Source organism: Temnothorax longispinosus, chromosome 1 (genome assembly GCF_030848805.1).
Source record: "Temnothorax longispinosus isolate EJ_2023e chromosome 1, Tlon_JGU_v1, whole genome shotgun sequence".
NCBI lineage: Eukaryota > Metazoa > Arthropoda > Insecta > Hymenoptera > Formicidae > Temnothorax > Temnothorax longispinosus.
Genome location: NC_092358.1, coordinates 7,671,333 through 7,691,943, shown reverse-complemented (window position 1 = coordinate 7,691,943; position 20,611 = coordinate 7,671,333). Strand labels below are relative to the sequence as shown.

The 20,611-nt window shown below is 39.7% G+C and overlaps 1 protein-coding gene across 10 annotated transcripts; it reads left to right on the top strand.

Moving 5' to 3' along the window:
• The first annotated feature begins 330 nt into the window (after window positions 1-330).
• Window positions 331-20,312, top strand: Pten (phosphatase and tensin-like protein). Of its 10 annotated transcripts, none has more exons than XM_071770632.1 (10): window positions 1,786-1,906; window positions 2,687-3,236; window positions 3,361-3,577; window positions 3,759-3,888; window positions 3,979-4,257; window positions 4,355-4,500; window positions 4,728-4,891; window positions 4,969-5,250; window positions 5,553-5,730; window positions 18,382-20,312. In XM_071770632.1, the coding sequence occupies exons 2-10, from the start codon at window positions 3,060-3,062 to the stop codon at window positions 18,399-18,401; spliced, it is 1,593 nt and encodes a 530-aa protein (XP_071626733.1). In that variant the 5' UTR covers window positions 1,786-1,906; window positions 2,687-3,059; the 3' UTR covers window positions 18,402-20,312. The 10 variants fall into 10 exon arrangements, with proteins under 10 accessions (XP_071626708.1, XP_071626674.1, XP_071626684.1 ...); XM_071770627.1 differs by lacking the exon at window positions 18,382-20,312 and adding an exon at window positions 11,642-17,911; XM_071770607.1 differs by lacking the exons at window positions 1,786-1,906; window positions 18,382-20,312 and adding an exon at window positions 331-1,575 and having other exon boundaries at window positions 2,690-3,236; window positions 5,553-11,143.
• The last annotated feature ends 299 nt before the right edge of the window (window positions 20,313-20,611 follow it).

Here is a 20,611-nt window from a genome sequence, read left to right as displayed (position 1 = left end):
TCGGGGAAGCAAAGAAATCACATCGATTTAGATTCTCGCGTTTTCCGCGTTGGGAATAAAAGCGAGCTACGTATTTTAGAAAAAAAAAAGAGAGAAGGACGACGATAGGAGATGTAAACGAACGAACCTCTCTTTTCATCCCCGTAAAGAGAGGAAGAAATGAAAGAAGAGATGAAAGAGACCAAAGGGAGTGTCGGTTCGACGTTCGACCAGTGAAAGAGATGTCTTCCACGATCGAATTGTACGTTTTATAGACGAAGACGCGAGAGAGAAGGAAAAAAATCGATTTCCGTTCGCTTCTTATTTTGTCAAGCTCTCAATTTTGAAAACATCCGAAAATACACGAGAGAGAGAGAGAGAGAGAAAAAAAGAGTGACTGAAAGAAATACCGGGAGAACAGAATATGGTTCATTCTACATATTGGAACAAAATCGTCGGGTTCAAGTGCGTTCAGGTAGTGAGAGGCGAGAAAGAGGCGGCGTCGCAGCCCAAAAAGGGATAATTACCGATTCCAGAGAGAAAAGAATCCTGTCACCTAGAACATTTCTTTTAGATAAGGTGCTAAACCACATTAATACATCGGTATCTCACTTAGGAGACGCCGCACAAAAGAAGGGCACCGCGGGTGACCGCGGGGTACAAAGCGATGATGCCTTTGAACATTGCAGTTCCCGATTATCCGGAATATATTGAACCGCATCAATCTCCTATACCGACGCTTTTCAGTCTCGACATAATAAAAGAATATGGAATCAGAGGTTTCAGGAAACGGAGTACAGATAATAAGGATGAGACACGGGGGACTGTATAAACCGTATAAACTGTATTCGCGATAGTTTCTCGGCGAACGAGAATCTTTTAATTCGTACATTTGCACACGAGTAAAATAAAAAATTCTCCTTTTTCCACACCGAGACGTTCGGGACTCGCTTCTCGCGACAAAGCCGAATAAAGAGAGCGACCCGCGAGATCCGCTGTTGTGGCGACCGCGACGCGGCGGCAGGATGAGCGTTGAGCGGGATGAGGTGAGCCGAGCTTCGGCTGCCGAGGACGGCGAGGACGCACGAGCGACGCGCTCGGCCTCTCCTGCGCGCCTCCTGCTCTGCTCCTCCGCCCGATCCCGAAACCTCGAAACCCGAAAGACGAAAGATCTGGAAAGATCCCCGCGATTCGTTCGCGATGACGCGACCGGAGCCGGAGCGCGCGCGCTGAATGAGAAACAATGAGAAACGCGAGAACGGGCCGCGGGTTGCAGTTGCAGCGGCGAGTCAGAGCGAGCGTACGGCACTAACGGCACGCATACATATGTGGGTCGTGCGTGCATGCGTGCGTGCGTGAATGTGTGTGTGTGTGTATGTGTGCCCTACGGAACGAAACGGAACGGAACGGAACGGAGAGGAGAGAGACCGTGGGCCGCCCGCGGGGATCGAGAGGCGAGAAAGCGGCGAAAAGACACGCATACACAATACGTACACGCACACGCATACGCATACACGCACACGCTGTCATGGCGTTAACGTTAACGACGCGTGTCGAGCGTACTACGTGCCGTCGGCGACGCTGCAGCGAAGCGAGGTGCCGGTAATACCCCGCCGTTCCGTCGCGAAACAGTTCCCCTCCCCCTCGTCCCTCCCCCCCGGGTAACGTACGCGAGAGCGACGGCGGTCGTCGTCGTCCGTCCATCCGTCCGCACGGGGTACGGAGAAAGAGTGAGCGAGTGAGTGAGAGCGAGCGAGCGAGAGCGAAGGAAGGGGGAAGAGAGAGAGAGAAAGAGAGCGAGAGCAGCGCGAGCGTTGTCAGCCGCTCGGCTTCAACTCGCCGTCCGCCGAGTCCGTGCCGTGGTCGTCGTGCTCGGATTGCTCGCGGTACCTTCCTGCCTCACGAGCCAGCCTCATCCGCGGAAGAGGTAAACGTTCGACGTGCTCCCCCGCGAGACGGTGCACGAGGTCGCGGACGCGATTCCACGGCTATGAAACCTTCCTCCGTGTCGCCGTCGATCGCGAGAGAAGCGAACGCGCCGCCGCCGCCGCCGAGCGTGCATAAGTGGGAGCGAGAGAGCCGCTTCTCTCTCCTTCGTAGAGAGTGCGAGCGCGCTTAACCTAAAACCTAAAACCCCTGCCTCGTCGTCCGTCTCGTTACCGTCTTTCTCTTTCTCTTTCTCTTTCTCTCTCTCCCTCTCTCTCTCTCTCGCTGTCCTGCGGCTCCTGTGGACCCCGTCGTCGTCCGGCCTGGGGTAAGCGGCACCGTGAAGCGAACGCGGGAGGTGCGACGCGACGTCCTCACGTCCCTCGCATCGCGTCGCATCAAATCGCATCGTGTCCCGTCGCATCGCATCGCTTTGCATCGCATCGATCGGCTCGATCGCGAGCGCGACGGACCCGGGGACGCACCGCCGAGTGTCGCGCATCGTCCACGTCGCAGTTGCTTCGTCTCGCGCGATGCTAACCTGCCGTTCCACCCGCGACTCCAGTGTCCGCGTACGGCGTAAACACGCGCGTATGTAGGTTGACGATACTCTCGACGGACCCGCGAACGACTCGCCCGGTACTCTCCGCGATCCTCCCCGCTTCCGGCTTCGCCGAGTCTTTCACAATCTCCTTCGCGAGACACTCTCTTTCTTCTCTTTCTCCACCGCCGCTGCTGACTGCCGACGATGACGATTGTGATCTTTGTGTGATTTTTGAAGCAGGAATGCCTGTCTGAGCGGACCGGAGAGAAGGAACAAGATGGACAATGCAACGACCAGGAGGCCAGTGTCTTTAATGGCTAGCTGTTGAGTTACGGAGCCTGTGAAAAGAGTGTATGGTGTGCATTCCCTTATATTCCGCGTTGTCTGCCACCGCGACTGCGTGGACAGCTTCTCCTCGAAGACCGTATCCGTCGTTCTCTGTGGAGTTTCGCTGTGTGTGTGTTTTTCCGTGAAATCGCGCCAGACTTGGTGATGGTGACAATAATATGTCATCATAAAATGGTCCGTGTCCGATCAAGAACCAGTGCCGAGCTTCACGGTGGAGAAATAGGACATGCTCGATGAAAAAAATGCCTAAGTAGAGGAACACATGTTCTGGGAATTGATGGGTATATGCTTTTCCTGCAGGAGACCCACCAGCGGCAGGTTGAACAGTAAAATATCTGAGCATATCTCGGCCTCCGTAACCCCTCTCCATGTTTGTCTGGAGGAACAAAGAAGACCAGAACTGGGCTCATGTGACGCCTCACAAGCTCACAAGCCTCAGGTGAGCTTGCGTTTATATTTTAATTTGTCAAACTCAGAGAAGAAGGAGAGAGAGCGTGCTATTAAGATAAATTGTGACACGTAAATTTGTGACACTGTTTTCTTATTTGTAATCTTGGTAACAGGTTAAAAGGACCTTTGAGAGCCAAAAGGCAGAAGAAGAGATTCCCGAGGAGGTGGCGGAAGGTGATTCGATCGAAATCGAGACAGGAGAGTTAAGACAAAGCCAGCCGAGTATGGCCAATACTATCAGCAACATGAAGATGACTAATCCCATAAAGGGACTCGTTAGCAAACGCCGCAAACGTTTCACGGAGGACGGTTTTAATCTTGATCTCACATGTATCCTTGCCTAATTGTTTTACATACACACACGAACATGTAGAAATAACTAGATATTAGAATACTATGCGTTCTGCATATTTTATATTTACACTAACAATGTAAGTACTAATATAGATTCTAATATGAATCAACTGTTGGATGATGCTGGATAAATTTCTTAACTATTGTGACGTTATAGATATAAAAGCGAATTTAATAGCGATGGGTTTTCCTGCTGAGAAGCTGGAGGGAGTGTATAGAAATCATATTGATGACGTTGTTAAGCTGCTGGAATCGAAACATAAAGATCATTATAAGATTTATAATCTGTAAGTTCTTTGGAAAGACTTAACTGATGTCTCTTAAAATGTCTCTTTCACTACAAATGTCTTTAATACAACGTTACACTAATGTTTCAGGTGTTCCGAGAGATCGTATGATTGCAAAAAGTTCAAGCAGAGAGTGGCTACTTACGCGTTCGATGATCATAATCCACCAAAGCTGGAACAGATTAAACCTTTCTGCGAGGACGTGCAGTCGTGGCTATCCCAAGATAAGGACAACGTAGCCGCAGTTCATTGCAAGGCGGGCAAAGGTCGAACGGGTGTAATGGTGTGCTGTTATCTACTTCACAGCAAACAGTTTCCCACTGCCACGGAAGCCCTTAATTATTATGGAACTAAACGGACTCACGATAGGTAAATAGATACTACAAAACACTTTTGAGGATTTAGCATGTAGTGATGGCTCGATAATCGAGAATTATCTTACTTATTCGGTTTTATTGTGATCCAGGAAAGGCGTAACGATACCATCGCAGAGAAGATATGTAGATTATTATGCTACCCTCCTCCAAGAGGGTCTCAGTTATGAACCAGTGACATTATTATTGCGTAAGATACAACTGGATCCGGCCCCTATTTTCAACGGAGGTCAAGGCTGTAAGTAATTTGTATAAAAGTTACACGAATTATATTATCGTTAACAATCGATACTCATATCATTTTGTTAATTTTTATTTATGCAAGAATTAAAAATGTGTTTTTTTGCTCCATAATATCTTTCTCCGTGACTTATATATATACTTGTGTGTTATTATAATTTCTGATCGTATTGTAGCTCATGTAAAGATTGTAAAGTATGTTATCTCTGTACATTGTGTTTCTAGGCTTGCATTTTGTAATCTCGGAATCAAACAAAAGGATATTTTCTGATGATTACGAGGTTCGGAAAGGTACATCTTCTATTTGTATCCCATTGCAACACACTGTCGCTCTGACGGGAGATATACGGGTGGAGTTCTACAACTACAGGCCAAAAATGAAACGAAAGGTATATATCTTTACAATATTTGTATCAATTTATTTGGCATGATAGATTAACGAACTGTGTTTTACTGTACTTCCCAGGAGAAAATGTTTCATTTTTGGTTCAACACATTTTTCGTCCGTGAGAAAGCGAATTCCGAGTGCGACAATGGCGAATTACACGTTGAAAGATCGGCGAGGGCATTTAGCTGCGACGGCACAGCAATGGAATTACCGATGGTTATGTCGCATGTGAAACCTAGAACTGGATCGTTGGCCAGTCTCGGTCCTATGCCGCCCACTCTCATTTTACGGATAGACAAGTCAGGATTGGACAATGCACACAAGGATAAAAATCACAAGCTATACAGTCCGGATTTTAAAGTTAGTTTGTCTCGTATTTGCAAAATATAATTTTAAAAAAATGATAGAAGTTTAGCAAATGTAAAATGTATGCATGTCTTGTACAACATTCAGCATTGGGTATTTTGCTCATTACAATTAGAATCATAATTCTGAAAACTAATGTATACGGTGTTTCAATTTCAAGTACTCAGCATTAGATACCTTGTTAGTCAAATTTGGAATAAAAGCAATTAAATATTACAATCTATTTAAGTTAGAATAGTGAGATCTTATCAAGCGCAAGATATGAACATTCGATTATTCGCGATCTTTAATTGCAGGTGAGTCTATTTATGCATAGCGTGGGCGGAAACATATCTCCAGCTGTGCCAGCGACGACGAACAGAGGTGGCGACGGTGTGCAGCTGGGGATAGGCGGGCAGGAAACGCCGAGCGAGTCGAGCGAAGCGGACAGCAGCGAGTGCGACACCACCGGCGACGAGGACGGTTGGGAATCCGGTGAGTCTTCTGCATCCCTGGTGGTGAACCACCAACACCACCCTCTTACACACAGCAGTAGCCGTACACACGTTAGCAGTCTCCGTCCGCGATGCAATCTCAAGGAGACCGCCAAGGGTCTGCTGTCGCGCGGCGACAAAAACCGGAACAGTAACAGGCAGAGCGTCGCCGATGCAAGCGCGAAACGTTCCTCCGCTCCGTTCACTCTCGACACGTAGTAGCTTAACGAACGCTTTCGGTACTTAAGAACGGTCGGCGGTGCTTCGCATCGTAACGCATTTCGCGCTTTCACGAAGATCGCGCGTTTCGCGAAGTCGCGACATGCGCGTCCTGCTTTTCTTCTGTTTTTTTGCCCCCTTTGCAGACGCGCATAGGACAGCTTAGTACGCGCAAAACTGATGACTAGAATCCGAAGAAATCCGTTGTACGACATTTTTGCGACCTCCGCTCGTTACGTTACTCTTTCTCTTTTTGCACGATCGTTCCGTTTTTCACTCTTTCTTTCTTTCTCTTCCCCCCACTCTCTCTCTCTCTCTCTCACTTACAATTAGTACTTTTTCTTTGTTATGTCGTGGGACCATGAGCTTTATTTTTTTTTCGTATTGACGATTTATATCTTACTGATTACGGTACTAATAACTGTTGGTTGATTTTTCACGTATAATGCTCGATAACGAGATTGTTACCGTGAATGTGCACCAATTAAGAGTTTCGAGTAAATCGTTAGAGTATAAATTGATTGGTTTGCCACGTAGTAGCAGAGAAGTAGCACCGGTATAATGTGATTTTAATAAGGAGATGCACATCTGAACGTTTACGACCTTTAGCCCAACCCTCATTACTACGACATGATAAAATTCTAACGCGACCTGTAAAGAAGGATGCATATTTTGCTCCCGCTACGATTCATGTCATGTTTTCCGAAGTTTTCGTGTTGTTGAAACGATTGCAAATGGGATGGGCATTTATCTGTTAAAAGACTTTTAAAATAGCCGAGGAAAATTACCATGAGTAAAGAAAACCGAAGTGAATTGATAAACAGTGATTTGTAATTCAAAGATCGATAGGTGGTTTAATAGGAAAAAAAAACTTATACTGGAAACCGTCGGGGCAGATCTTTCTCTTCCAGTTTTTCTTCTTTCAAACACAGAAATTGCTTTAACTCGCATCTCGAGTACAAAAAGGGAGGGAAGAGGAAAATTTATATAGAGTCACGCACAAAATTAAATTTCAATAACATTCTGCAATTTAAAATGTGAAATGTACGCTGTTCAAACGAAGCAGGTTTTATTCTTTTTTTTTTTTTTTTTTTAACAATCATATATTTTATCGCGTAAAATCGCGAAACAACGTGGCACTTCTATTGATTTCATTTCCTTTTGTTCTTTTCTTTTAATATTTTTAAATGAGAGCGGAAATACCTGTATAATCCAACGGATCTAAATCGATGCTATTTTTCTGTTCAGATAAAACTTGAAATTCCAATATTTCTCTTTCGCGGCAAGCCGGTTGTAAAAAGGAAAAATTGGAATGAACTTCCATGAGCACGTTAGAGTCGAATTGCGTAGAGAACAATCGCAAGTTTGCACTAAGCTTTACATAAAACGTGAATCGCGGTATACATAGAAAGATGAAAGGAAGAACACAGAATACGCGCGGTCAGGCTGTCCGGTATCTGAAATTTTTGGATATCTTCTACGAACAATTTTCAGCTTGCGTTTCCGTGCACACCTCATTCGCGCCGATGCAGTCTAACTTCGTAAGAATAATATTGCTCGTTGGCCACACACATACACACACACACACACACACACACACACACACACACACACACGCACGCACGCACACACATATATTCATTTTGTAATTATAGGCACATGATACACATACATATACGTGCATCTATATACGCTCGCGCGCAACATATTAGAAATGCATACATAGATACTATATATGTATATATGAAGAAGAGATACATGCGAAGACGTCGAGAGATTGTTATAGAAAGGTTTACAAATGCAATTACATTTGATCAATGTAATAGAAATACGTCTCGGGTTTATGTGTAGTCTGAAAGCCATGCCACCGAAGTAAATCGTTGTACAATTCCGGAACAATTTATTTGGGGTAATTATAACCGGGATGCAGGGAAACAGAGGGAAGCGAGGCGCGGTGAGAGAACGACGGTAAAATACGGTTTTAAGAAGCGGTATTAAAACTGATATTTTACCGAGAGTTTCCGGAATTTCTCTTTCGGCACACGGGCTCGGGCGTACGCGAGGAAACCTTCATTTTATCCGTTTGTCGACGACGTGGAAGTACAAATACGTAGAAATCAGCCTTTGTATACGTCGTGGGATTTAAAATAAGCCGCGGATACTGCTGGATTACTAGATAATGATTTTTGTACTCGGTTCGTAATAATGACTCTCTCAAACGAGAACTCGGACTTTGGATGAGGGAGGAAAATACGGGAATGCAGGCAGCGTGGGGGAATAGAAGAGAAAAAGGAAAATCGGAGTGTAGATTTAAAATCGCGATTGCTTGTCGGTTATTGCTCTTTAAAGAGAGAGAGAGAGTTACGCGATCTTAGATTAAGACGTAACTATTGTTGCGTAAAAAAAAAAATTATATATATATAAAATATAAAGAAACATAAATTATTAGACGGTGAATACACACACGCACACTTACACAAAACACACAACTGGCTTCGGGATCGAACGTGTAGTTATTACGTATAATTAACTATCAAGATCTACGATTCTTCTTTCATTAACTAGGCGAAATTATTATAGATATCGGTAATCGTAATTCGATTAGCGCGGTAACACGCTAAGTATTATTATACGTTGTCCAACTATTCGTTCTTCTTTGTACAAGGCTAGACTTGTGATACGGTAAAGTAACCGCGCGTTTTACTTTTCGCACGGAGTCGGATTTTAACGACACTTGGAATATATATCTTATCTTATTATAAGTCTCAAAGGAAAAGAAAGAAAAAAAAGGTGGGAAATGAAGAAAAGAGTGAGAAGGGTTTAACACGGTTCTTTCACGATTTTAATAAAGCGATTATTTCGAACGGTTATTATAGTAAAAATGGGACGCGCTCCATACGTTCCGCCGTGTCTCTGAATGTGTAGGAAACATAATTATATATTTATTACATAATATTACGTATAAAATTGTTAGTTTATTAAATAAAAGAAAGTAAGATAAATAACAGTAAAGATTTTTTTTTACGGGTGTTTCCTTTGCCCGTGCTCGTGAAAAATAGGTGAATTAGTTTGTCAAACGGCCAGAAAATTCGCGAGGTGTATAATCGCGAGTAAATTTTTCGGAGCGGTGTATTTCCTCCCACACTCCCCCGGAAGATAGAATTAAGTGTTCATCGCACAATGTTGTAAATACGTAGTCGATTAATTGTATCAATGTATTTTCGTAAGGACTAATTTTGACAGATTAATTCGGTGTGGCACGAGTTAATTCGATGAGTGTACCAGCCTTGGCAGTTCATTTCTTGGTCTACGGTTTCTTTGATATCATTAATCTGAGGTCGATTTTTCTTCAACAAACAAAAAAAAATGGATATTTTTTTCGGGAATCAAACTCTAGCGTAAACGAATCGCAAAACTTTATTTATTATTTATTTTTAGCTAGACTTTAACGCAACAAATTCGTAAGTTGGGGACCAGTTATGTGCAAATATATTTAATATTGAAAATTGTGAAAAATTTGCGCGACAAAAATAATGATCTCTCGCTCGTAACCTTGGCTGAGGAAAAAATTGATTTCGAACTGATCGAAGAATCCGTAAACGTTGCCTTTAACCAAGTCTGGAACGCTCTTACGGGTTTCTATAAATGCGGGAAACGAGCTTTGACGAGTCCCTCTTTGATTTCTCTCGACACTTTTGTAGTCGTAGGCATTGAGATTTGTACTTGATGGATTTTCTGAAAAGCATGGATGTCGAATGTATTATGATATTGACGAAGAAGCAATTTATTCTCGTTCTTTCATACCTCCCTTTCGCGATACCTTTCGAACGAATAAACGAATAGCCGAAGCCCCGTTTACGTTTTCTTTCCCCTCCCTCTTTCATCGTATAATTTTTTTTATATTTTATTTTAAAACCCCATTTCTCTTCTCGTATTCGTTCTTGTTGCATGTAAATAATTTATACAGTTGCGACTACTTGAAGATATTGTTACAATGTTTGAGACATGTGCAAGATCTGTATAAGCAAGATACGTCTGTTTTAATTGTATAATAATTATTTTGTGATACTATTCGTATACTTATATTATCATTATTAGCCGTATCGTTGTTATATCATTATTATTAGTACTATTAATATGTTAATATATTAGAGAATAGCTACTGCTATTACATACACACACACATACATATACATACATATACATACGCATATATGCTATTCTCCAATCAACCACGATTCGCGAGAATGTCTTTACAATTATTACTTAACATAATTGAGATGTTAACGATTTTTCAAAGTACTACTATGTTTACAATGTACTATTATGTTTACGAATGTACTTCTGTAATACTTTTAAGGATAAGATTATATATGTATATATATATATATATATATATATATATATATATATATATATATATAATGCATATATACCATTATATACAAATACGTGGTACTATACATTTTGTAATATTTTCTATTTGCAGCGCCTATTTCTGTAGAGAAACATACATGTTACTTTTTTCAATCCTATCTCCAATGTTTTTTCTTTACATTCTCAACCATTCTCTTTTCTCTTTCTCTTTCCTCCCGGAAGGATCGTGTAGCGACATCCGTAATTGCAACAATTATATTCTCAATGCTTGATATCCCCTCACAATCATTGATGCCCGTTGAGAGGACCGAAGTGTATTATAATGCACATTCGAAGTTATGTTAGATTAATTCCATAAAGGCTTGCGTTTTATCTATTGCATTGAATGTTGTTGTAATCCGCTTTTATATGTAGAAATGTCACATCTCGATCGCAATCCTGAAAGAAGACTGCCGAAGAGAACTCGGTTTTTAAATCTTCGTTACAAAATTTTTATCTTCTAAAGATTGTTATAACTTAGAAAGTTTTATATTTTACATCCATCCATTTATATCTCGATTGAAGAATTTAATTTTATAAGAGATTGCATTGTGCTATTTTGTAAAAATTCTTTCTAAATGATCTTTTTTTATGATTAGCGCGTCTATATATATATATATAAGTCACGTCACAGGCAGTCTTTTTTCAAGTGCTTTTTACGTGCTCACTTATTCTTATATTGTTTACATATTGCATTAGTTATCATTAGAACACAATCACGACCACATTGTATGAACGATATTATTCTAATATAAAACAGGAAATATTTTGCGATTCAACACTGCACTATTCTCGATTTAATTGCATCGTTATTGCTCTGCATTAATATGTTCACTGCATGCCGTCGGAATGTACATTGTTACAGGTCGTTATCATCAATTTTGTTTCACATTATCAGTATCATGTCGCTCTCGATAAATGTTTGTAGGACAAGACAATGTTTCTCGAAGTGAAGGTGAGGGTAGGAGTGACGAGTCAATTTTCCCGAGAGACGGGCGTAATTTTTCTTTGCTAAAAACCGCACGTATAATTCACAGAATTATCGTTCGAGTTTCGGTACTCTCGTACACCTGAGAGATAAAGCTCTCGGGTTTCCAGTAATATAAAATTTCAATGTGTCTCGCTTTCCAATCTGACAATGAGCGAAAGAACGATATCAGAGCGGAAGAAGCACTTTTTGCCCTCCACCGTCGTTCTTTATATGTAAAACCGTTTTAAAATAAGCCATTGTAATCATTTGACTGACCGATTGTGTCTCTGTGTCTGTTCACCCTTAGTGGACTTGGACCAGCGCGTCGGCCGGTACCGTCTTCTGTCGGATGGAGGGATGATAGATCTTTTGTGAGCCCATCGCCAATCATCCCTAATCATCCTTCGACTTCATTAATATTTAATAAATTTTCAGGCATACATGCATACGTACATACGTACACACATACAGAGACACATACATTCACACACGGACGCGGACGTTGTGCTTACGTTACCGTGTCGAAGAAATACTATACGCGTCCACATTTACGTTTAAGCTTTTGTACTTGAGTTAGTATCCTCTTTAAGGCCAGAGAGAACAAGCCAATGTGATTTTTTTCTACATAAAGAAGGAAAAGGAAAAGAGATATATATATCAAGACTAACTTGCTTTCTTGCCGTTACGATTCGACGATTGATGATGATTTTACACGATGTATACACGCGACAGAGAAACTTAGAGATTAGGTTTGCGAATGATTACTGTTACGAATGGATGTGGGAGTGAGAGATAAAAAGAAAGAGAGAGAGAGAGAGAGAGAGAGAGAGAATGAAAGAGAAAATGAGCGAGAGAAAGACCGAGTGATTGGAATGAAAGTATTTATTATCCGTAAGAACCTAATCAAAATTAACATATTCACAGAGTTACTAACAATGTACTGTTTATATTAAGCACATTTTTACTTGGGCTCTTTCTTCTTTTGTTTTCTGTGAGCGATAACGTTTATGGACAACGTTGAGCTCGCTTCACTTTACATGGCACATTATTTTTTTTTTATATACGGCATTGGACGCATAGACAATTTTTCTCATGTTTGAACGTCATTCTCATTTATCTCGAATATTTCTGGAGAAAAAAGTTTATTGGAGAATATCCTAAAATTACAAAATCTCATACACGTAAGAACAGCCAAGTATTTTTTATACTTATTGTCAGTTTATTTCAAATACTTATCCGAAAAATGCGCATAAATATATATAGATTTTTAGTAAGTTTTTGATTAATTTTAATTAACTTCAACTATCTCGAGATATAATTAGATTTATGAATGAATATTTCGAGTAATTAATTTTTCTCGTTATTATTTTATTCTCTGACTAATCTGATTAGAAATTTCTATTTCTATTGGAGTTTCTAACGATGCAGCAGACCCGTCGAATTGTGCCGCAAAATTGTCTATGCGTGCAAAAGCTTGGGGAATTGGCGAAACTTCTCTAAATGGTTTAATGCTTTAATGCTATATATAAACATGTGAGTTTTACATTTGTCACAAGTGAGCTTGTAAATTCTTGGATGCTAAATTCGTCACGGACACGTGTTTGTAAACACTATTTTCGTCTGAAATGAATGTGAAATGAGAAAGGGTTAAGAGCAGTTGAACTTTCTCTAAGCATTCAAATATTCGAGGAACACCTCGTGAAGCTGTCCCACCTTGCATACCATTTGTCAAACGAAAGCGAAATACAAGAATAGAGAACTTCCAAGCTCAATGTATTATCGATACATACTTTATAATTTATCCCGCACTTTTTTCCGCTTGCGAACCTGTGATTAATGATGGTTTTCCTTAAGAGAAAAAGAAACAAAGAGGACAGGTATATAGCCAAATTTCAAAACGACGACAGATTTAGAAGCATTGTGTCCGTTAGGTAGAGGTCGAAAACAAATGAACGGGCTATATATACATATATGGCGTAGCGCGGAAGTGCATGTTTATATGAACTATTATATATGGACTGAGATGGAAGGAAAGAAAATGAGAAAATAATGCTGTAAAAAAAACGAATATTTTCATAAGAATAAATATCGTAAGTCAATAATAATAACGTCTAGAGAGAATATTGTATGGAATGCAATCGCCATTCGTGATTTCTTCGCTGAAAGAACCGATTCTCACCGTATATATATATATCCTTGCGAATCTCTCGCGGTTCGTACGCTTGCAACAATCGGGGCAAGATTCGCAGGGGATTTTATGCGCTGATAGAGCTCAATATTGACTGGTAACGCGTTTAAGAGATTGAGAATCTTTTTTTGATTTTTTATTAACATCCAGATTCACAGAATGCGCCCAGATTCGTCGCTTCATTTCAAATTGCTCCAGCGAACTCGATCACTTTATTCAGCACATATTTGTATCTTCTCGCGCGACTTTTCCGTTCTTAAGAGAAAGTAAAATGAAAAATCAACTCGGAAATAATTTTATCGTAGATTAATTTGTCACAATTCTTGTTTTCTATTTTGATGTTGATAATTACGATTTTTTTTATATTTATGCTAAACGAGACAGTCTAAATTTGCCAAGGAATTTGTAGCTGGGAGAGATCGCGATATTTTTTAGACACCCTGTGCATCTACGAAATTCTATAGAAAGGCACGTTGTTTTGCTTGATATACCTTTCGACTGTTATACAGATTTTAAAAGTGTTCGATCCTCAAATTCTTCATCTCGTGTGCGATATCATTTCGACATAAATTTACAGCACGATTCGTGCGTGCGCAAGAGTGTACAAAAACAAAGCTTCCTCTATGAGGAAGCAAAAGGAAAGAAAAATTATATTCATTACTCTTCAAATATTATTTCCACTTAATATTCAGCACTATTTCAGCATACGAAGTGCTTGATAAATACGTAGATACGTGCAAGGATTTCACCTCGTGGATCCTCCGTTGACGTCCTTGGGCGTATAAATAAGTTTATACAAAGAGCTTACGCCGACTTGACATACTGAATTTCTCTTTCCGGTGCGTTGTCCTTGGTCCGTTGCATTGTCTTGCGTTGCATCGATAGAGCACTTGTATAGTAACGCGCGTGTTAGTTAGGACTATACGTTCTAACACTATGAAACCACACACTGCGAAACCACCTGCCATGTCTCAGAATAAAAGTGTCACTGCACCTCTTTATGAAATGCTGACTTTAATAAACTTCTTCTGAGAATTGTATGTGTGTGTGAAGTATGTCTGGCACCTCTCATATATATATATATATATATATATATATATATATATATATATATATATATGTATGTATGTATGTATGTACGTATGTATATATTGTACACACACATCTGTCCAGCTTCGTGGTACACATTTGGAAGCCGCGAGTTGTTGTTGCATAATCTCCGAGAGACACACCGTTCGCGGGCGAACGCAATCGGCAAACGCTCGGCAATGGTTGACTTTTTCGATTAATAAAATGTACAGACGAATCTCGTTACGACCATCGTCAGGGAAGATGTTGTTTAAACGGTAATTCAGTGGAAGTTGTGTTACATAAAGGACACTTTATACTCTTCTTCTTTTGTACATATGCATGCATATTGAAGTGGCGGAGATAACGGAACTAGGTTTTTTATTCTTGATAATCTTGATAATTTGATTTATGACGATTAATCGAGTATTTTCAGAATTTTTGTTACTTTGAATGGTGATCGCGGATATTTTAAAAAGCTAAGACAATCAGTGTTGTCGTGCAGCTTTTGGAAATTCTGTATCTTCAAACATGCTATATTTGTCCTTCTACGTCTGAGCTATGATATTCATTTTGCTTTTAGTGTTAGGCGATGAATATATTGGTCAACGTGATCAACTGATATTTGCGTACAAAAGTTACTAGCTTTTAAAAAATGTTAATAACCATCACACACATAAAAATGTCTGATAAATAATCAGCAAGCTTCCACTGACCTAGATCTTTCGCTAATTAACTTAGAAAGTTTTAGGGCTCTCCCTTGAAGCAGCCACTTCCGAAAACGATGACGCCAATGTTCCTACACGTAGAGTAAAACAAAACTGTAAATCAAAAGCTGCGATTTAGCCGAGTTGCGATTCTAACAGGGTGGTCCATCGGAAACGTAATACACGCGTACCTCGGATCTCAAGAAATGTCCAGGACAAAGAATCTTTGTTTGACCGTCTCTTCGGGGTGAAAATTGAAACGTTTCGCAAAGTATATTTTCGTGAGTTTTTTCTCTTTTATTATCGCCTTATAAACGCCTCTTATAAACAATCTCATTTAAGGAAATATCTATATTTCTTCAAATTGATATTCATTGGTATAATTCAGACGAAAGGATTTCCGAGAGAAATTTTGTCCTCTCGAAACCGCTCGCTTTTGTCCTCGACATATTCGCGAATGTATTGGAAGTACCTAGATGTAGTTTCTAGGGGACCACTCACCACGCGATCGATGTATCATTTATTAATCGAAAAACGAGACACATTTTGGACTTGGAGAGGATTCACTTTCGTGCGAAACACGAGGAGGGAGTATAAATGAGAATTGGGACATCCCGTTTGTGCCGTCGATATAGCGAAGCCGACGAGGAGAGAATCAACGAAGCCGTTCTTTCGACACGACAAACAAATTCGTTGTACAAAAGTTGCGTGTGAGAAAAAAAGATGAGAAATGGGCGTTCCGATTACTTTGCTATTATATGCCTGCGTACCAGTGATTGTTGCGTTTAAGTGAGTCTAATGAGCGAACTCGGTACTCTCGCGGAAAGCGAGAAAAATCCCGAAACGGGTTTCCCCCCTATCGATGATCAGTGTACACGTGTCAGCTGCGAATAAAGCTCGCGATAAAAGCGACGCGAGAAGCTTGTTTTTAACACTGGCGAACAATTTAAGGCGAACGATTAAAACAGCATATATATGGATTTTATACGCGGTCGCGTGTTAACGATCGATTTCTGTTATTTCTACTGTTGCGCGTGGAATTTATGGTGATTATCATAAAGTTTGTCATTGTCGATCCACGATCTACATTAAAAGGCGTTTGGGCGGTCCAGAAAAAGGGTGACGGCAGTGTATAATATATTTTTGAGCAAATCAAGAACTTATTTTTGCTTAAAGCAAATTCGACCGAAGATTTTTTATTGCTGTTTGCGATGCAAATAACCGTATGACAATTCCATGAACAGAATTCCATAAGATAAAAGATCTTGCTATCCTACTTCAATTTTTGATTAAAACTAATATATGCGCCATGGTACATATTTAAAAAAAAATATATATATAAAAGATATTAATTAACGTTATATTACGAATTTTTGAATATCGTTTTGATATTATTTGTTATTTATTTTTTATGAGACAATCTATTGTGTTTATCCACATTTGAATTAAAAAAGTCGCGCTCTTTTCTGAGAACACATCCTTTTTCTTAATCTCCAATTTTTCTGGATTGCCTCTGTATAAACATTCACAAACACGACGGACGAAAGATCCTTCTCGTACATTTTGTTACACGAACGCGTCTACTTCGACACTCGGTCGTTTTACATCTTACGCGATAAACGTATTTTTGTACTTTCTCCTTATTGTTAAATTAGATGCAGGTATATGTATGCCCGCGTACCTCTCGATGCGTATAAAATATATAGGATCTCATATTATATTATATACGAATATTAATTAACGATTATACGCGTGAATTACCCCGTCACTTATCATTTAGAACGAAACAAAATAATATGGATTAGAGATCGATTTAGAGCGCGCGGAGCGATCCGATAATAAAGTACGTTTACTTCGCCGATTTTTTATATCGCGCACCAATCGGTGTCGACGACGAGAGTAAAATTTTGTCATAAAATTGTGAATATATACATACGTTAGTTACTGACAAATAAAAGTTACACGATGCAGTTTGTGTAAGAATATCCCTGTTCGTGTTCTTTCGAACGAGCCGCATCTCTCTCTCCTCCGACTTAATTTTCTCCGACAAGTATAGATATTGTATGATACATGACGAGAGAAATAGTTGTAAACGAAAAAAAAAAAACTGCAAATTTATACCGTTGATCATTTCCAGAATTTATAAAGATATTAAAGCGCGCACAAAACTCTTAGAGTTTTATATTTTATCATGTTTACGGATATGTCTGTCTGCGTCTATATAAGCCTGTCCTTTGTCCGAGAAAAAAAAAACATGTTCGATATAAACTTGTATTAATATTCCTGCCTTAACAAACCCCATTGCGAACCGCAAGCATTGACGCTAATATCTATTAGTTGTCGGATCAAACTCTGCAATAAATGTAATAAAGGCATATGATTAAATCTCTTATCATTATTGCGAAATAAAACAATATGTATAATTCACTCTGGAGCGTGTATCTCGAACTTACGAATCTAAGAGTAATGTATGAGCAATGTATGTATTGATCTTATACGTTTTCTTTTCGCAATCAGGTCCGTTGCGTTCGTCAGGGTAAGTTCAAGAGCAATAAAGAAATCTTGTCGAAAAGTTCATATTTTATGCAAATAAAATGCAGCGTAATGAAATTTATTTTCTTTTGCGTCATTTTCCCCGAACTCGGCGCATTTTACTCTTTTTCTTATTCACAGAATAATTCTGATTCTCGCCTATTTTTACATAAAAGTTATCGAAACAAGTATTCTCATCTAACAGGGCATTGTTGCATTTTAAATATCCTTTAAGCGAGAAAAAGCGTGAGGGAAATTTGGAAAATTGCGTCGAGATCTGAGGAGAACGGAAAGAATAATGTGAGCTTCATATCTTTTTACATCTCCGAACGTAAACGTGCGTGTAAATAGGTCCGTTTGTCTTTTCTCTCTCTCTCTCTCTCTTTTTTTCGCTTATCCTCGCTTCTTCATATAAACGGCATTTTTTTTCGCACAGTCCCACCTCCCCGCCCAAATGTCCCGCCCGTGTAGCTGTTGGTTGACCCAGAAATTTGCGATATCTCGCCTCGACATCGCGCCTTTCTCCACGACTGACGATAGGTCTGCTTGCAGGGGAATCGACATATTTGTGACTGTTGAGACTTGACTGATGATGATGATGGCGGGGCCGATCGGGGCTAAACCCTGTGTGACGATCAACCTTCTGACCGCTGAAAACCTCCGCACCGCTTGATTACCGAAATCGAATTGTGTGTGCGAATAGATGAAAACGACCACCATCGCCATCCCCGTGTCTGCCACACCACGCATGCATACACACCCTGCCCGCCATCCCCCGCCCCGCAAAAAAAATAAACTCTTCTTGGTACACACACGCTGATGCTTCACGAAAGAAAAGAGGTTTACGTTATCATTTAGAGTTAATTAATTTAACGTATTGCCGTGTGCCGCATCGTGCGCGTGATCAGTACGCGGCTTTTATATGAAAGAAATAAAGCGCCAGTTTACTTTTAATCCCCAATATTTGTATGAATCGCGACGATCTGTTAGATAGCGAAACAATTGATTTTGTATAAACGCAAATGTATTTATGAATTAATGTATCATCCGAGTCGCGACGGGGTATTATTCGGATCGAAGTCGAACCTCGGATTACCACCCAGTGGTCGTTGCGTTAAGTAGATTAATCCTTGTCTTGGCTGCGCCAAGCGGATAGAGACTTTTACGAAAATTAGAGAAATCTTCTGGAAAAGTTTTTATTGTCGTGAAAAAAAATTAAGATGAAGTAATAAGATAAATATTGCGGAAAAATTTTTTAAAGGAGCTTTTAGAAGCGCGTTTTGAATTTGCTGCACGGAGAGGCGCTTGGTTTCTTCTGTGTAAAAGCTGTTTACATTAGTGCTAGCTAGAGGATCTTTTTATATATATTTAAAACAAAAAACGAATATTCGGCAAACGTTTTCGTTTCAGTCTCGCGTGTCAGAAACGCGTTTCGCTGTCGGAAATGGATCGATTTCGCATACAAGTCGAGTGAGTCCCCCGGTATGAAGTACTCCTCGAGTACGAAGAATCCCTAAAATACGCGCTGTCGCGCGTAACGCGCATAAATGAGGTGTAAAATCGAGTTTCTCCTTTTTTTTTTTTAATTTATTTATTCATTCTCCGAGGAGAGCAGTAACGATATTCGTGTCTTGCGCGAATAACTTATTTATTATCTTTCCCCGACGTGTTTTATTCGTTATATAATATACGTACGCAAGCGTTTCTTTTCTTTTCTGGTGTCTCTTCGACGTGATGGACGATTCATTTCGACGACGTAGATATCCGATTTGTTGCAACATTGTGTATTCGCGCGCTGATATTATTATTACTTTAAGTTCGCCTATATTTTGTTTTTTTCGTTTTCTCGAAACGAAATTCGTCGGTTTAATTTATACGATTACTTCCGTTCTTTTTTTTTTTTTTTTATAAAGCAGGATATCTATTATTAATATGAAATATCAACAATTGTTCGTTAAAAATGCACGCTACAATTAATTCGTATAATAATTGTGTATAGTGGTCATCTATTATTAATTTAATCGCGTTAAAATGATGAGAAAGTAAGAGAAGAAAACATGATGACTGATTGTTGACGTATATGCAATTGGTGTTCAGTATCGAAATACAATTGTTTCTGAGGAAAAATAGACTTTGTTATCTATTATTATTATTATTATTATTATTATTATTAATTGGAACGTTTATGTATTTTATTTATGATCATGTTGTACCAGGGTTTTTAATACTCTATTCCGATCTTTTTGTATTATTATGCCATCGTTTAGGAGGAAGATTGACGTCGAGAAAGTTAGAGATATAGCGTTGCATTTAAGAAGGCGTTACGAGAGAATAGGTACGTAAGATCCATCATAGCTGAAATTACAATTAGACGATTTTTACGTTAGATCGATAAGTATAGCAATAAACAAGTGAACGCGTCGTTTGATTTATTCCTGCGCGTTTAGTATTATAATTAAACAAACAAAAAAAATAGAAAAAAATGAAAAGAAAAAGAAAAAAACCAATACCTTTTCTGTTGTAATAGAGAATAAATCGATATCTCTCGCATGTATTCCGCAATAGGAGCTTAAGTTTTGTCGCTAACGTATACGAGTATATCGTGACCTGGGCACGCAGATACGATCTTTGTGGCATCATTAATAGAGTCCGCTTTTTTACAAATTACAAAACGAAGTATATGTATATTCGCTAGCCTAATCGCTATACATGCGTCCACGCAAAAAAAAGGCATTCGAACGGACTTTGCGGAATTTTGCCTTTTCAGACAGAATTTCATTTC